Source organism: Dipodomys merriami, unplaced genomic scaffold (assembly GCF_024711535.1).
Source record: "Dipodomys merriami isolate MVZ:Mamm:240054 unplaced genomic scaffold, mDipMer1.0.p SCAF_5, whole genome shotgun sequence".
NCBI lineage: Eukaryota > Metazoa > Chordata > Mammalia > Rodentia > Heteromyidae > Dipodomys > Dipodomys merriami.
In genome coordinates, this window is record NW_027206068.1 from 55,507,853 (window position 1) to 55,526,310 (window position 18,458).

The following is an 18,458-nucleotide window of genomic DNA, read 5'->3' on the forward strand; positions in this document are numbered from 1 at the left end:
GAGAACTCATTACAATACTTACAGTGAATGACAGAATGGACGAGAAGAAAGTGCCTTCATCATACCGTGACAGCTTAGACAACACCCCTTCCAACACTGAAACGAACTGCAATACAGTTTACAGTGAGTGCTTAGCAGGTTTCAGTGAAGAAAATCTAACAGTAGTATGAAAAATAAAAATTCCTGAACCAACTTTTCCCAGGACACAAAAATCCATAAAGAATACACTGACAGATCACGTCAAGTTAAATAATAATTCTTACTCTTCTCATTCTCAACACAGACTCTAAGATCCCTTGCCATTGCTGGAAATACATATGTATGTTTATATTTTCACATATATTTCATATATATATGAAACATACAATGGGATTCTAGTTAATGTACATGTCAGGTAGTTTAAGCTGCTAATGAATAATTTTAGGTTCATGAGTCTATTTCTTAAAATATTCTTCATCTCCAATACAGTTGCTGGTAAACAAAGATGGTCAAATTCTTTTCTATGATGTATTACTTTATCCTCTTCTAACTTTTTCTACATTGACACAGGCACAGGGGGTTGAATAAAGATGTGATCATGAAAGGGAACTGTAATATCCAAGATCCTTACCCACTAACGAGCATTTATGATGCAGTTTTACTTGAGATATTTAAGGATCATCCCTATTTTCGGAAGCTCACTCAGCAGACTGTGAACTACATATGTACAAAGAAGGACACAGTTGGAAGTCCACTGGACAGAGAACATACATCCTGATTCTGACCTTCATACGTTTCAGTACTCAATTGTTCCATTTGTTAAATGTGTGTGTTGGGGGACATAAGAAATAGATGTTGAGTTCAAATTATTCTCAAAAGTATTTTGCATTTCTAAAATGTGTTTCTGTAAGATGGAAAAGGTATGTTGTATGGAAGATTTCACTTTATCGGGTGGAAACATATTGACTAACATCTGGTGTGAAGGTCAGTGAATATGAAGAACCTAGGAAGGACCTATTCCCTTCATCTCTCCCCTTCAGATCTAAAATACTATGCACTATTGACAAATTACACACTCCCAAGGGGAAAGTACTGACAAGGTTTTTTAAATATGAAAAGGGAAATTAACGAAGGCTGGTTTTTGTTCACATAGCAGCTTCTTCAACAAAGTGATAATAGTTCCAGAGACACAGCTTATTGGTCTCTAGTGACCATAGAACACGCCGAGAGTGCACAAGAGATCATCTTTTCTCTATGGCGGATCAATTACTGCAAAATAGTTTATGTAAAAGAAACAAAAACTTCCCTGTAGGTTTCTCTATCACATCATTTGTGATATGATGTAAGAACATAGAAACAAACTCAAGCAAACTGCTAACTAAAGTTTTATTTTTAAAGAAGGAGAATTTATATCCAGCTATGGAGCTATCCTGAGGGGGATATAAGCAGCAACCCCCCCACACACAAAATTACAAATTGTTCACAACTGAAAGTCAATTTAGTCCTTTCTTCTTGCCCATTAGGATTTCTTACCAAGCACAACTGCCTAACTCAACTTGATGTGGTTTGCAAAGACCCAGAAGACCAATACTCCAGGGCTATATCAGACCAGGGGAAGGGAATTCCAGACTTAATGGCCCTCTGTGGAAAATGCCTCATCTCTTGTAACTCAAATCTTGAGAGCAAGTGTGCGCTAGGTGATCTCATTTGCCATGAGGGGAGCGACAATTGCTATGGTAACCAGACAACCCAAAGCATGGAAACCTTTTGCAAAGCACTTGGCTCTTGGTACCTTCCACTGGGTCTATGTGTCCATGAATGGGTGCATATTGCTGAGGAAAAGGCAAGGTGAAGCAGGAGCCTTGCATGTATACAAGATAAGGTGAGGTCAAGTTATAGCTCTGTCACTGTGTGACTAGAAGATGGCATTTCATTTCATTTCTCTTCTTCATTTTATTCATCAGTGAAATGGGGGAAAGGAAGCCATCATGCTCACATTACAAGGATGGTGTGAGATCTGTTAAGGATATACACATATATATGTATATGTATATATGTATATACATATATGTATATGTATATATGAAAAGACTGAAAATGGCAAAATATGAAGGAAATATAAAGCATGGTAACTGATATGATTAAATATCTATCTATGATTGGTCTAAAAATTTAAATATGCTCAATGTCAAATAAACTAGGATTGTTAAAAGATTTGGTTCTCAATTCAATGAGTGTAATTCAGTGAAATGTATGGAGGTTAGCTATGGAGGCAGAATGAAGTTAAAGCCATCAGACTACCAATGGAGTCCTGCCTGTTTCAAGGTCATTCAGTGGACAGCAGGGGAAAAAACCCTTATAACACAGGTGGTTTTGCCCCAGTCTATAGAACTGCAATGACAAAGTTTGATGATATATATTGTGTACCTAGCATAGAAGAAGTGTTCAATATATGCCATTTTTATTACTATTATTATCTAGTACCTAAGATAGAAAATGCAGAAATACAAGATATTTCAGCTTTTCTTCTCAGGAACATATAAATGACAAGGGGGAGAGACAAACACAAATAGAATTGGCATGCCCCCAAGTAGAGGTGATATGGGCCAATGCCAATGGGTACATAGTACCCTGAAACTGAGAGAATAACTTTTGGACTAGAGTCCAAGAGGACACCAGAGTTGGGCTGCATGACAGCAGAAAGGGGCAGAAGAAATGGTATTTGGGAAGCCTACTGAGAGATGAATTATACCAGAGGTCTCTCTAATGAGCCATGTGGCATTTTGTCTTCTCTTTAGAGTATGAGCATCATTGGCTTAGATCCAAGTAAGATGCTACAGAACCTGTTACTGAGGACAAGATAAGGTAGAGGCAAGAGCCATGTGGAATGCAAGATGCTGTGTGGGTGTTGGTATACTGGAAAAAAATTATATTAAGTAAGGTAAACCAAACCCAGAGGAACAAAGGTTGCCCGTTTCCCTCCTTGTGGTAGCTAGAACGTGCCTACACTTCTATAGGTAAACACACTGGGTGATATTCAAGCAGCTACAAATGAATTCACTGAAGTATAATAGACTCCATGGAGAACTCAAATAGTATAATTCTGTAGAAAGATAAAGCCAAAGTCCCCCCCGCCCTCCCCGAAATAACTACCAGGAAATGGGTACTTGCAAGTGAGGAGGAGGAGGGCAAAGGAAAAGTGGTAGAGGAATGAAAGGGGAAGGAGGGACAATGTAGTCAAGAATTCATTGTATATTTTATGTATGTTTTAAAGATGTGGTTTGCTATAAGCATGGCATGAGCCTCTTCTTGGGTCCTTCCTTATCCCAATGTCCCTCAGGAAGGAATGGTACAAGAGGGATTCTAAGGGATTATAGCAATTGCACCTCAGGGATCAACCAGATGAGCCACACAGTTCCTGCAGGAAGGTTTTCTTTGTAGGATTCTAGTTGAGGCCCAGGAGTTAGAAATGCTACCTTCACAGCCAGATTCTATTAACATCAAGGTTAATCATGACATTTTTCATTTGGCCTTTAATTGCATGAAGCAGCAAGATTCTAAAGGCATCCAGTGGAATGCTGTTCTGTTGCTGCATTTTAAACTGCTACTCATGAACTTTCTATAGCAAGCTCAGGGAGTTATAGAAATCCTTCTGCGTTTGCCTTCTTCTTCTCCTGAGGGTGTTGGGCTAGAATCAAACACTGTAATATCTTTGTTTCCCTAGTTTTTTTTTTTTTTTTACAAAAATTGTGCATGTTATGGGCTAGATTTCTTAAATAGCATTTGACACTTAGAGTCTGTCTGTGTAATTACTGACTTTGTCTCATGATACACAGTTTAAAAAAGTTAAAGATGAAAGAAAGCATTCTGAAAGGACTGGTAGAGTGATACATGAGAAGTACCATAAGGCATATTAGTTTAAATTGTCTGTTGGTTTTTATGATTTTTATTAAGGACAGATGATAGATATGGAATGTAGAGCTATAAATTCTTTTTTTTTTCTGGTCATGGGGCCTGAACTCTGGGCTGGGTGCTGACTCTCAGCTCTTCAGCTCAAGGCTAGTGCTCTACCACTGGAGCCACAGCACCACTTCCAGCTTTTTCTGCTTATGTGGTGTTGAGGAATCGAACCCAGGGCCTCATGCATGCAAGGCAAGCACCCTACCACTGAGCCACCTTCCCAGCCCCCATGGAGCTATAAATTCTAAGGAGTGGATGGGAAAAGAGTCTAGCTACACACTGATGGATACCATCTACAGAATTATCATTTCCTAGTAATCATGATATTCATGAAGTACTTAAAGAATGATTCCTTTACTTATACTGCAAATCATCAAACTGGCTGCAGAGAAGACAGTTATTTATACAAAGGCTTACCATAAAATACTGAGTATATTTTTGGGGTAATTGGTTATGCAATTGGAGATATCTATTAGCAGATGCTCTGTTTTGTTTGTTAAGATCAGGATTATTATCAACATGGGAACAAACTATTATGGACTGGGAGAAAACAACATTTTTCCATATGAACCAGAATGCTAATGATACAATGCAATGGTCTTTCTCCATGTTCTTTTCCCAACTGTGGATTTACTGTTTTGAAGTTTTGTTCTAATTCCTGAGGTCTTTCTAGATTGTGAATATCTACAAGAAAGATGGATAGTGTTTGACAACATGCATTTATTCATAACATATTTTGTTCTACAATCTCTAAGGACTATTTCCAAAACATTCCACCTAGCCTCAATGTTAGTGAATTTTCCACACTGTATTTTCTCCATTTTTTCCCTTTTTGCTTTCCCAATGGAGTGAACTATCTTGTTTTCTGTTTTCTCTGGGCTACACGTCATCATACTGTTTGTCATTCCTAGCAAATACTTGGGATTGATCAAGCTCCTCTGAATATATGGCCTTGATTCCAAATAATAAGTAGATTTAATCAAATTAATTTCACCAAGCTGTTAGCAAGGTATTTTCACTAGTCAGGTTAGATTTATTCTCCATCTACCTTATTCTTTTTTAAACATATATATATATATATATTATTGTAAAGATATTGTACAGAGGGGTTACAGTTACATGAGTAAGGTAATGAGTACATTTTCTATCGAACATTGTTACCCTTCCTTTGTTTTTCCTGTACAATCCCTTCCCTCCCTCCTTCCCTCCCCTACTCCTCCCCGTCCCCAAGTTGTAAAGTTCATTTTCAACATGTTGTCTTGTACATCTCATTGTTATAATGAGTCAACCTGTATCATTGTTTCAGCATTTTATTCTTATGAGAAATTTAGGGAAAGTATTCTAAGCTATCAGAAAGAATGTGTGTGTACTTATGTATATAACTATGTATCTTTATCTATTTACTCATTAGGAACATGTTTATTTTGCTTTAACTCCCTTTTTACAATAACTGGGGATGTAGGAGTTTGAGCAACACTATGATGACTTTGAATTCATATTCTGAAATGACAGTTACAGGAATGCATTATAAATATTCCAAAATTTTAAATTCTTAGCTGTATTATTTGCCCTCACCAACTCTTACTCTCAACCTTTTAATTTTCTTTGGAATCTTCATCACCATGCACAATACATTCCATTCCCATCAACTGACCCTAACATTGTCCCCACTCCTGTATTTTGCCCATGTTGGTCCCTAGTCACATAGCATATATAGTTGTGTGGAATAAACACCAAAGGACTGCCATATAGGTTGGCCAGTAAAACTCAGATGTAATGAGGAAAGGAGTAAAGGATCAAAGCTACCACTCATGTCTTCTTGAGTTCTAAATGGTGGTGTGAATACAGGCTAAGGACCTCCAGGGTAAGTCTTGGCTCCATGTTGGTATCTGTTTTGTAACCATGGGTCTCTCTTTTCTCATATGTGAACAAGGAGACTGGATTCTAATGGCCAGGCCTGCTTTCAAAGATAAAACCACCCAGATGGATCTGTAGGCCTCTTTCCTTTCATAATTAGAACAGCTTTACTTTGACTGGTACTATATTTGGCTCTTTTGACTATTCTACACTAGGACTACTTTAATTAATTTTAATGTAAGGATAGTAATAAATGTAACATTTCTTCTCCCCTCCCTTGGCAAAACATTTTCACATTTTTTTCCTTTGGCAAAAAATGATCTAAGTCTCTTTCTGGCTGTAAGCACCTATGATGGTTCCCATTCTCCCTTTATTAAAAAAATGTTTCTACTTCATCTATGAAGGCTTCAATCTGATCTCCTGAGAGTAATAGTGACTGATACAGCATCATTTTCAAGAGCTGAAATCTTGTTATCATTAATTTTTGCAGCCCACATTCCTGCTTCTTCTGAACTCCAGTACTTCTTACATACCTAAATGTCTCCTTTGGCATCCCTTCCCTCTTAAGGTCGCTCAATCTCAATGCGTCCAAAAATGGCATCATGGCCTTGTCCAAATCTCTTATGCAACAGGCTTAAGAGTAATTCTTACTGGTGTTTCTTTCCACATTACTATGTTACCTTTGACTTTCCAGAGTCCACGCAAACAATTTCCTGACACTCCTGCGCCTGTCTGTTTGCTATGAACTTTGAGACAAATCTTCTTATTGCAAACATTACCTTACTCTCTCCTCCTCCAACTCTTCTGTGTCTTCCCATTGCTCTTAGGGTAGACTTTAAGGTCCTTAGCACATCCTACCTCTGAAGCTTTACTTTTAGTCAGACGTGGGTGCCTTTAGTGTCTCCTACAGAATTACTATTCTTGAACCTCTTTTTCTTGGTTAACTCTTTTATCCTTTGGAATTCAGCTTAAGCTTTATCTTGAGAAAACTTTTCCTTTCCTCTAACTAAACAAGTCACTTTATCGTAGGTATTTGTGATAACCTGACATGTTTGTCTACATGTAATTGTATGTTTGTTAGTGTATTTCTCCCAAAGGTCAGGATTCCCCAAGGAAAGGCATCTTGTCTGTTTTGCTCAGTACCTTATGCCTGGCACACAGCTAGTTGCCTCTTGAACCTCTGTGATGCCTATGGCCATGAATTTCAATCCTTTTCTTTATCCTTGCTTTCATGATCAACTCAATCACATCATCTATATTAATAACACAGAACTTTTATGAAAAGGGCGTCGTTCCATGTTCCATGTTATAAATAGAACAGAGTGAGAAGAGTGTTGGCAGAGATGTTTCTTCATCATTTTCCAGATATGCTTTTATCTTTTCTTAATGGCACTCAGTTGGAAAGCAGTCACTCTCTGTGACGAAAAGCAGTGTACACAGCACCATGGAGAAAGAGAACAAGATTCCTTCCTTACTCTCCCAGGGAGAGGTATGTGACCACATGGTAAGTGCCACTGGAAGTACTGAGTGAGGAGCAAACCTTGCCCAGCAGGTGAGATGGTTTCAGTAAAACAGAAAAGTCTTCTAGTCAAATTGTAGGAGGAAATGAAGATAGGGTTCTCCAGGCAGGGATAGCCTTGTGAAACAGCACGGAGTTCTGGATAACAGAATGTGGGAGGCCCAAAGGCTTCAGATGTTGGTGTGAGAGTTTCAGGAGCATGAGCAATGAGACTGAAGAGACTTGGAGGTGGCGCTAAAAGCTTTACTTGTGGGTAAGCCACTTACAAACTGTATTCTAGTAAACTTTCATCTCTGATAAGCTAGCATTAGGCATTATTAGGTATGCTGTAGTAAGGGGTTTTAGGACAGGTTAAGTGTAGGAATACTTCAGGCTTCTTCAACTCATTATTGTGAACCTTAAAACCCAGTGTATCTCAAATGCATTAACAACCTCTTATATTGATGGGACTCAAAGACAAAGGCACTGCAGGTAAAATTTAGAAAATGATGATACACAATGATCAGGAACATCTAAAATGTGCATGATGCACTAGTAAGAATTGATAAAATTTATATTTGGAAAGGTACTCTGGCTATCAGGTAAGGAGCTAATGGAGGGATGGAGGGACATGTTGAACACGAATGAGGCAAGATCGCAAAAGGAGAAGCGATGAGAGTTTACAGAAGGGTGGCAGTGCCAGTGAGAATGGACTGGAATGGGAAAGGTCCATGTAGGAGAGTGATTCATTAGGCCCCAGGATCCTCTTGTATGATAAAGGATCCTAGAATAAGGATATTTAACAGTGGGATGATTATGAATACTAGTGGAAACAGTAAAGAACATGAAACACTTATAGTGGAGGTGGCATTGGTGGGTTTACAAATAGTGAGAGCATAGGAAAGAAAAAGAATCTCCCTAGGAGAGTAGACAAGCAATGACCACTAGGAAAGAATTAAGCATAAGTAATTCATTGAACCATCATATCTAAAGATGAATAAAGGGGACAAAACACACCCAGAGGTTATTAAAAATAATCAAAAAAATAATAAATTGACAAGAATTATATATATTAAGTAAAGGAGTGGACTGTATAAACGTTTTTATTTCCTTAGGTAAAGAAAACACTTTATGATTCAATAATTCTTGAATATCTACAAGCACAACAATTATTTGTAAGCTGACAAACTGCAGATTTCAATGCCTTACTCTCCAATCGTTCTAAGTCAGAACTTCTGGAACAAGGGAAGTAATATGTAAGTTTAAATAATCATCATGGTAATTTGAATAAGGTGAATAAACAACATATTACCTTTGAAACTAGCATTGAAATGATTTCTTTAACGGTGTTGTCAATCAAGTCGTCTATTTTCGAATGGTACTGTTGCTAGACATTAAAAGACAAAGATGTATTAGTGGATATCGACACAAATCTTTTGTCATATGTCACAAATGCTCCAAAGCTACTAGTTATGACGTATCAGATTTACTTAAAATGATCATTTGGAACATGAAAAGAACAAAACCTTGAAAATGATCCACCCAATCAACACTTTCTACATTGTGGGTTGAAAATTTTCCCATGTGCACTGTTGCGTTAAGCAGCTAATGGGGTTATTATTTAGATGAATTGAGTTCTTAGTCTTATTCAGGCAGAGGAATGTGAAGGATACTTTTTGTCTTCTCCTCTGTAATTAAGGTGGCCCTGTATTTTTCTAAAGGGTTGGTTTAGCTGGAGAAGCAAAAAGACCAGAAAAAGATTTAATTAATACAGCATTTCATGTCTGACAACTCTCATTCATAAGTTATTTTAAAATGTGTCTCTAGGAATAAAATTAGCTCCCTATTGTTCTCCCTAAAAGGAACTTTTTCTCAGCGCAGGGAGCAGCAGCTTATACAATTCTTACAATATACCCAAGCAAGAGCAAAATTAAAATTTCATCAACAAAGGTGAATAGATGGTAACAAACTAATAGGCCACAAAAGGTACAATGAAACAGCACTCACGCCCCATAGTTTTCATACTGCTTCTTCATGAGAAAGATGCCTTTAAATAAATACAAAAATGATGTATTTAAAATAAATCTGAAAGACTCCTCTTTTTTTCTTTCTTTAGAAAATATAAGCGAAAGGACCATTTTTAAACCGGCAGGAGCGTGAGGTTGGGCCTCCATGGCATATGGAATCCTATCCATTTAAACAGTATTTCTTGCTGTAGAAGCATTTATCTGACAGCAGATTGTCCCCAATGGCCACTTCACAGAAAATGTGACTTGTAAAGACTAACCCTGCCCTGATGATTCAAGCCTTCTTAGAACAGCAGACATAATGCACGGAGTAAAAAGTATTCAGGTCAGCATAAACATTGGACCAACTTAGCAGCTGCTGGTTGAATGGTTTCCTAAGATGTAAGTTTTGGAAGGCTATTTTTTCTGCCTTCTGAAAACATGTCTCAAAGTTTCCCCACAGAACAAAACATCAACTTAGGCCTGCCTTGGAATACGGAGAATGATCCCTGCTCCTTCAAGGGCTCTGACAGTTATAAGTGGTCATCATCCACTTGAGTAAATAACAAAGGAAGCAGAATCTTAGGAGCCTTCAGATTATTTTCTTTTTCACTGCATATGTGTAATGACAGAGGGCTAAAATTAACCCCAATATATGACAGTCGAAACTCATAGGCACATATTAGACCCAGTGAAGCTTGTCTGGCTCAATTATAGCCCCACTGAGTTCCAAAGCTGTGATCCTTAGACGACAAATAGATTCAAAACATAGAGGGTGGGTGGATTCCTATTACACTAGACCTTTTGGAACAGTTAGAAGATAAAGCAAAAACAGAAAACAAAACAAAACAACAACCCTCCTGTCCCCCCACCCCCACCCCAAACCTGAGCAAACTGGCTGGTAGTTAAGGTTATAAGGAATCTAAATGATCAATAACCTTGTGAGCCTGGCAGGCAATCACATGAACATGTCTGAAGCCAATTGAACAACTCTAATGACTAGGCTGGTTGTTAGGGTGAGGTCCAACTGATACACCTAGAATAAAGGATCCCTAATGCCTGGCCAAAAGCTATGCAGCTGACTGTGTAGTTGAGGGGCTTATTCAAATGAACTCCACTAAATTCCTTTCAGATCCTCAGGCTCCAAACCTGTGGTCAAGAAGGAAAAAGAAATGCAATATCCTGTCCCTGTTCCACTGTACAGTAGAGGCAGAAATGATACAGGAGCTAAGAGTTCAAGTTCCTATTTCCATCTAACATAAAAGGCCCTCCAAAGTGCAGAGTGGATATTTGAGGTACCTAGATCTGCAAAAAGGTTACTTTGTTTTGAAGATAGATAGGATTTTAGCCTTAATGCTCTTAGCTCTACTTCTAATCAATTCCAATTTTTTTTTTTACTCAAAAGGAATACATTGTCATCAGATAGTTATTTAACTAAAATTAGAACTTGTACATGTTGAACTTTTGGGTTGCAGTGATTCCATGATGCATCACTAAAGAGATCATTTATACTCATTTTACTGAAAAACCAGATAAACCCAACAGCCACCAGGAGCCAAGAAAATCTGCTACAATATATATCCTTACATAGTTGCTTTCTGTGACTCTTATTCTGGCCAAAAACAGTGGAGAGGAAATAGAACAAGGGAGAGGAGGAAAGAAGAAGGTAAGATTGGGAATGTATTAATAAAGTTAAAAAGGAAGGAAGTATTCATCTTTACCTAAGAGGCAAGTCCAAATAATAGGAGGTTAGTTAGGTTTCTATGAGATTCAGTTTTGTAAATTTATCTTACTAGATCTAGGTTTCTATAATATGAAATTCACCTTTGTAAATTTATCTCATAGTATAATAGTAATTGTTAGGAACTTTTAGAATTTGCCCTGGCTGTACTGTTGGTGGAGATGGTCTAGGAGTGTGTCAGAATGTGGCCTGAAAATTCTTATTTCACAGTTATTCTATAAGGGCAATAATTCATATATATATATGATAAACATGGATAGCCACAAATAAATAACAAATAACTAACACCAGAATTTATCTGTGAAAACATTATATTGCCTAAGTTAAAATTGATATTTTGCTTTTTATTCAGATGGCATTATCAATAAAAAAATTAGTCTTTCTCCTAAAAAAATACCTATACTACTACTACTATTATTATTATTATTGCCAGTTCTGGGGCTTGAACTCAGGACCTGTGCACTGTCCCTGAGCTTCTTTTGCTCAAAGCTAGCATTCTACCACTTGAGCCACAGCACCACTTCTGGCTTTTTCTGTTTATGTGGTGCTGAGGAATCAAGCTCAGCTTCTTGCATGCTAGCACTCATGTAGGCAAGCACTCGAAGCCACAAATTCCCAGCTCTACAATTCTTATTAGAAGATTTTAAATTGAATCGCCAGTCCCACATTTCATAGCTTTAGTTGATTCCAGCCTCTTCCTTCTTTCTTTTTTGTTGGTTATGGGGCTTTAACTCAGAGCCTGGGCACTGTCCACGAGCTCTTTTTGCTAAAGGCTACCACTTTGAGTCATGGAGATAAAAGACCCACAGACTTTTCTGCTACAGCTGACTTTGAAACTCAATCCTCAAATCTCAGCCTTCTGAGTCACTAGGATTAAAGGTATAAACCACCAGTGCCTGGCACCAACCTCCTTCTTAAACTAATTATGTCCTTATTTACTCTCAAAAGCAAACTGTTTCTGTCCTGATTTTTTCAACAAATGATTCTGAACTTACATTAAGACAACCATTGAGGAGTTCTGACTTTACAGAATCCATACATATCTAAAACTCTGGCCTCCCTATGGTTAAGTGAATATAATCATTTGCCCTGATTGTCCTTACACAAACAAATTAAAAAAAAGGAAGACTGAGCAAACGTAAGGGTAGCTTAGACTTCTTTTTTTTGGGGGGGGTGGTCTGGTCATGGGGCCTGAACTCTGGGCCTGGGCGCTGTCCCTCAGCTCTTCAGCTCAAGGCTAGCGCTCTACCACTTGAGCCACAGCGCCACTTCTGGCTTTTTTTTCTTTTTGCTTATGTGGTGCTGAGGAATCGAACCCAGGGCTTCATGCATGCAAGGCAAGCGCTCTACTGAGCCACCTTCCCAGCCCCAGCTTAGACTTCTTTAAAGATGATATGCTTTCCCTTGGGATGTATTTTAAGAGGCTTGGATTGTTAATTTTTGGAATGGAAACCTTTTACATTAAGAACAAAACCTACAGACCTAGGGCCCCTGCTCCCTTGAGTTGCTCCATGAATGTGTTCTCATCATCAATTGTCATCCAATGGAACCGTGAGATGAAGTGGCTCTCGGGGAAGTGTGTTCAGCTCCTACAGTCTGCTTTTCTCTAGCAAGGGATAACAAGGATTCTAAACACTGTGGTGGTTTTGTGATCTCAACATCTGTCCCTTAGGAACTGGCCTGAGATTGCTGACTCATTACACACAGCTGTCACATGAACAGATCATTCACTCACTAATCACTCCATTAAACCCCATTCTGGGGCCTTGGAGAGCATATTTGCATCATCATATGGCATGTAAAAAAACAAATAGTATTTTCAGAGCACTGTAGAGGCTTCTGTGACACTGGGGTTAGACACAGGGAATGGTTTTATTTCAGCAATGACAACATAACTAAATAACTCAAGATTTCAGAAAGGTGATTTCCTTATAACTTAGAAATAATTTTTGCTAGGTTTAACTATGTATTATATATTTTACTTGGTTCCAAATTGTCCAGTAATCTAATTAATCAAGAAGTCTGTAGCTTTCTATAAAATGGTGCCTACTTATTCACGGGTACATGTAATATATTTACTAATTTGCAACAATTGCAAAACTTAGCAAATAGGAAAGGCTTGTGAAATTATTTACTGGAGAAAAGCAAAGTATATGAGATTCATTTTTTTTTGCACTTTTCAAGACTGCTAATGGATTTTACACCTGCACATTTTGAACTATATGAATTGTGTGAAAGTTGTGGGGAACTAATTGTCTCTGGTGGGAAGGTACAGGTGCAGGTATAATGAACAATAGAACAATAGCAGATTTCTCTTCAGAAGCATTCGACTAGTAATATAAAGAACCATTTGGCCACAGAACACTGTTTGTCATTTGTGTGTGTTGGCCTGTTTCTCTTTCTTTAAGGTACTAGATAGAGTTGTTTCTATTGGGGCTGAATTTTGAAAGCACTGAATTTTGAAATCAGTCTGTCCATTCACGTAATAAATATTTACTAAGTGCCTGTTAAATGTGTTGGGTTCTGTGTTGTATATTAGAACACGAACAAATGGGACAAGTTTATATTAGTGGACAGAGGCATGATGATTCTATAATCTAGATGAGAATAGAATGGGCTTATAAAGAGACTTAACATTCTCAGGCAGACACTCAGACTGACATCTGGGTATTGAAAAACAGGAAGAGGTGATTAGGAACCATTGGTGTGCAAGCCAGCTGCCTACTCATTCAGATAATTAGAGATAATATATCATGTCATAAGTGACCAAAGAATGATAATTACTGAATATTCTACAACACTTACATGTCAGTTACTTATGCATATATTTGTAAGATTGTATGCTCTAGTGCTAAAAGACATTTTGTTCAAAGAATGAAATGTGAGTGTATATACATAATATAAATTATGACCAGATAGTAAATGTCCATATCTGAGCTACACAGGTATAAAATTCACAAAGACTAGGCCTTCTTTTCTGTTTTGCAGTTAGCTAAATCTTTGTGTTTGAATTTTCAGCTTGGGCATTGTTGCCTACTGCCTTCCAGATGACAGCTATGAGACTTGGAAGACTTATCCTGGTCATAAAGAGGAAAGAGACTTAAACAACAGCAACCACAATGGCAGAGTACAATTTAGTCAATCTTGTATGCATAAAGGTTTGGAAACCATGTACCTCAGAGCTACGGTGTGGTACCTCAGGACAATCTTTCCTGGGAAGGGTGAAAGCTTCATGACCCAGGCTGCTTCTTTCCTATCTCTGATGATGACAAGTCCCAGGTTACTGATAAAATGGACCTTGTGTGTGGCCTCCTAATACCAAGTGTTTGGGGGTTATCCTGATATATGCTCTCTGTCATCTAAAGTTCCACACTTAATTCTTCTGGTATCTAAGGAAATATACACTTATGGCTATCTATGCTTGAAAATGTTGAAGTCTCACTGCTGCTAAGTTATTCATATTTTCACTTGAAGGATGGAAAATTCACCTGGCTTTAAATTATTTTCTTTTAAAACCTAAGAAGAGGTTATAGATTCTCCTACTTAACAGGGAATTTCTTTCTTTGACATTATTTGGGGTATATTTACATGTATTTTGATTTTTTTGTTGGTAATGGGGCGCTATCCCTGAGCTCTTCAGATCAAGGCCAGTGCTCTACCATTTGAGCCACAGTGCCACTTCCGGCTTTTTTTCTGCTTATGTGGTGCTGAGGAATCAAACCCAGGGCCTCATGCATGCAAGGCAAGCACTCTACCATTGAGCCACCTTCCCAGCCCCATACATGTATTTTAATATGTCATTGGGTTACTGCTTCTTTTGTTTGTTGTTTTTGATTGGTCGTGGGGCTTGAACTTAGGTCCTGCGCACTGTTCCTGAGCTTTTGTGCTCAAGGGTAGTACTCTACCACTTTGAGCCACAGCTCCACTTCTGGTTTTTGGGAGATAAGAGTCTCATAGACTTTTGTGCCCTGGATGGCTTCAAACCATGATCCTCAGATCTCAGCCTGCTGAGTAGCTAGGATAACAGGTGTGAGCTACCAGGCCCAACTTGGGTTATTGCTTCTCCAACAAGCTGTTAGTCTTACACAGAAGCCAAACCTCCTGAAAATGAAATTCTAGTATTTTAACTTAAAAAGATGAAAATTAAGACATAGATTTCTAAAAATAATAACTCGAATGACAATGTATTTCCCCTAAAAGAAAAAAAAATAAAAAAGGAGAGACTTACCCATTGATTACCAAACTGGATCACACCATGGGGGTGAAAATGACAATGGAAGATAACATGAGGAAAGAATAAAGAAATGATGAAAAAGTAACTACAATGGAGAAAAGACAACAGAATATCAACTTAAACAGATAATCTATGAAAAATAATTTTTACCCAATCACCACACTCAACAAAAACAAATCATGGGTAACAGAAAATGGTAATTTTTGAATTTAAAACCAAACCAAACGCAAGAGTCAGTGACATAAAGGAATGCTACTTGACAACGGAAAGGCCTCATTTTAAAGTACATTTCTAGTTGATCTTTACAAAGTGGAAACTTTTGCGTAAATAAAGTATTTCATATGCTATTCTTTTGTTGGCTTGGTTTTATGGATGCAAAGTCTGGCTACTCAGAATTTGTGTACACAAAGCAGGTAGCTTTTTAGCTTTCTCATTTGCTTGTACAAAGCAAGGTTTATGTAAATACACAACACCTAAAAGGTATATCTGAAATTCAAAGGCCACTTGTAAAACTTTCAGGCAGCATTCATTAAAAAATAAACAAACAAAAACAACAACAACAACAAAAGCTGTCATGAACCAAATTTCCTCCAAGCCAGGACTCCCTGCATTACATCGGCACAGGAGATGCCCTTCCTTCCTTACCTCCTGCCCTCCATCCAGTGCACAGAGCTTGCTGCTTTGCTTTTTGGCATCCACTAATACATTAAACATGGTACACACAGAAGCAGGAATGCGCAAGTCAGTTGTTTTGTTTGCCTTCTGCAGCTTGAGTTCAAATGCAGTTCTTGTTCTAGTTATTAAAACATGAATTTAGAGTAAAAAAAACCTGACATACTTTGCCACTTGTTTTGTAAAAGTGAAATCAACACTACAAGATGATAATTTAAAACATTCAAATAAGGACTAAACAGTGTGACAGAGCCTGGGAGCTAGGGGGTGAGCTGGTCTCCTTTTCAGATTCCTTTTCTGAAAGGTCAGAGTGTCATATTTTCTACAAGAGCATTTCAAATGTTCTTTACCAAGTGATACTAGCTTTACACAGTCACTCAAAACAATACCACCACATAAATGAAGCTTTTTGTTATAGCTAATGTATCACGTTTAATGAAAAATCATTAACTTTACTTAGCTGCTTGAATTAATTTCCAAGTGGAAAAATCGCATACTTCTCTACTTTAAAGCAGAGCAAATCCTCTATGTGAGAACTTGCCAAATTGAAAAAATGAACAAGTTTCAAAATCCATAAATATAAGCATGTACACTGAGAACATATAATTCGTTTCTCATTTAAGTTATCATGAGAACACTTGGAGTTGCCAGTCATTTTTTGAAAGGAAGTGCCTAACAGGTAATCTGAAATTGGCTTTGCTAAAGTACTTAAAGACTAAATATTTGTAGATCTGAGATAACAGAATTAGTTTGTTTAAACTAAAGAAACTGATCTATAGCCTTGCCTTAGAGGACCATTAAACATTATTCTGAGGACAGGTTTAATTTTGGCTTTTTGTATGTTTCTTTGTTTTATTTAAGAATTCAGAAACAGAGCTGGTGTCAGAGGCTCACACCTGTAATCCTAGCTATGCTGGAGGCTGAGATCTGAGGATTTAGGTTCAATGCTAGCCTGTGTGGTTAAGTCCATGAGACTTTTATCTCCAATTAATTACCAAAAAGCTGGAAGTAGAACTGTGGCTCAAGTGGTAGATGGCTAGTCTTGAGCACAGGAAAATAAAAAAGCTCAGTAACAGTGCTTACTCTCTAGTTTCATGTCCCAGGACCAACACCAAGAAAAAAAAAAAAAAAAGAGAAGAATTCAGAAACATTTAGTTACCCTATCCATTGTTTGACTGTTATTCCAATGTGCTACCCCACTTTCTTTTGAGCAACTATAAACATAGAAAATGGGAAAAAATGATGCTTGATCAATATTATGTAAGGTCAATTTGTAAGAACTATTAACAAAAGAAAGCTCATCTGGAAGATTCCAAACTATCATAACTTGTTTCCTGTTAAGTGCTAAAGAATTCAAATAGACACATGAAATTCATAGTGGTGGATAGAGTGCTAGAATATAGTGAGTAATCCCACAACTGATCAAAACTCTTTAGTTTGCCACATCATTCCACAGCACACAGACTTGATCAGCAGAACTTTTCCTTATGCCTCAAGAGAAAGCTCCTAGGGAATTTAAAGCACAATATTCCCACAGAAATAATGACTAACAGAGTAGGGGTGCTACTGATTAAGAGAATGGATGGGAAAACTGAATCAAAAAGTATCATCAGATCAATTGAATCCATTACATGGATTCCCAGAATTTAGGTCAGTGAACCCAAAGCCTATTCCATTTTAGACTAGTAGTACAAATGGAATCGTTTCTTGTGACAGTTATGTAGCAGGTACTTGGTGAAATGTGCTATGCTGGTTGCTAGTATCTTAAGCAGTAATTTGAAAATGCATTTCTACCTTTTGACACAGGCTTCTATCATATCACTGGCCATTAGTTTAAGCCTTTGCTCTAAGTGGTGGGCAAATTCTTGTTCGGGCCAATGCAGATCAAAGACAAACATTTGCAGGGCATCCAGTTTCCAAAACAGATCTTCAGATGTTGTTGAGCCATTGCTAGAACAAAAAGGGAAAACAAAGAATATTATGAACTTAACTACTGTTTAATTCTTTGGACCAACACTTTTTTTTCCCTTTCTGTTTCTATCGCCTTCAGTGAAAAATATCACATTAAATCTGTTAATGATCCAATATTTTCTTTGTTCAGCCTTGTAATTCTTCCTTCCTATTTCTTAAAATATCAAGGCAAGGAGAACAAAATAGAAACATATGCAACAGTAAGCATTCATAAAAGCAATAGGTAACATGGGGAAAGAGTACTTTACTAAGGAAAAGAAATGAGATTATATATGTAACATTTAAAAATGTTCTTTAAATAATCTCCATAATAAAGATGACTACTTAAAATTTTACATCAGAAAGTCTCAAAGCTATGCTTTATGCAAGAAAATCGATATGACAGCACTAGTAGCTTTACTTTCCTATATGCCTGTATGCCTTGACATCACATTGGCCTTTCTCTGCAGGTGTGCAGCATACAGGCCCTCACATTGCTCCATGTGAAGTGACACAAGGATTGGAAATAATAGGCTAAGTGAAGAAGGAAACAGTCATTTG

At 37.6% G+C, this 18,458-nt stretch overlaps 1 protein-coding gene across 8 annotated transcripts in view; it reads right to left on the reverse strand.

Annotated features, from left to right (window-relative positions):
• The window catches only part of Cadps2 (calcium dependent secretion activator 2), a 423,408-nt gene that overhangs the window by 37,482 nt on the left and 367,468 nt on the right, over positions 1-18,458 (reverse strand). For 4 of the 8 annotated variants that reach the window (XM_069996656.1, XM_069996653.1, XM_069996654.1 and 1 more), the window contains 5 exons: positions 17,742-17,897; positions 15,921-16,068; positions 15,270-15,284; positions 8,607-8,681; positions 23-106 (listed from right to left, as the gene is read on the reverse strand). In XM_069996656.1, the coding sequence (XP_069852757.1) occupies positions 23-106; positions 8,607-8,681; positions 15,270-15,284; positions 15,921-16,068; positions 17,742-17,897 (478 nt within the window). The remainder of the gene's footprint in view (positions 1-22; positions 107-8,606; positions 8,682-15,269; positions 15,285-15,920; positions 16,069-17,741; positions 17,898-18,458) is intronic. The other 4 variants (XM_069996657.1, XM_069996659.1, XM_069996655.1 and 1 more) reach the window with 1 other exon arrangement.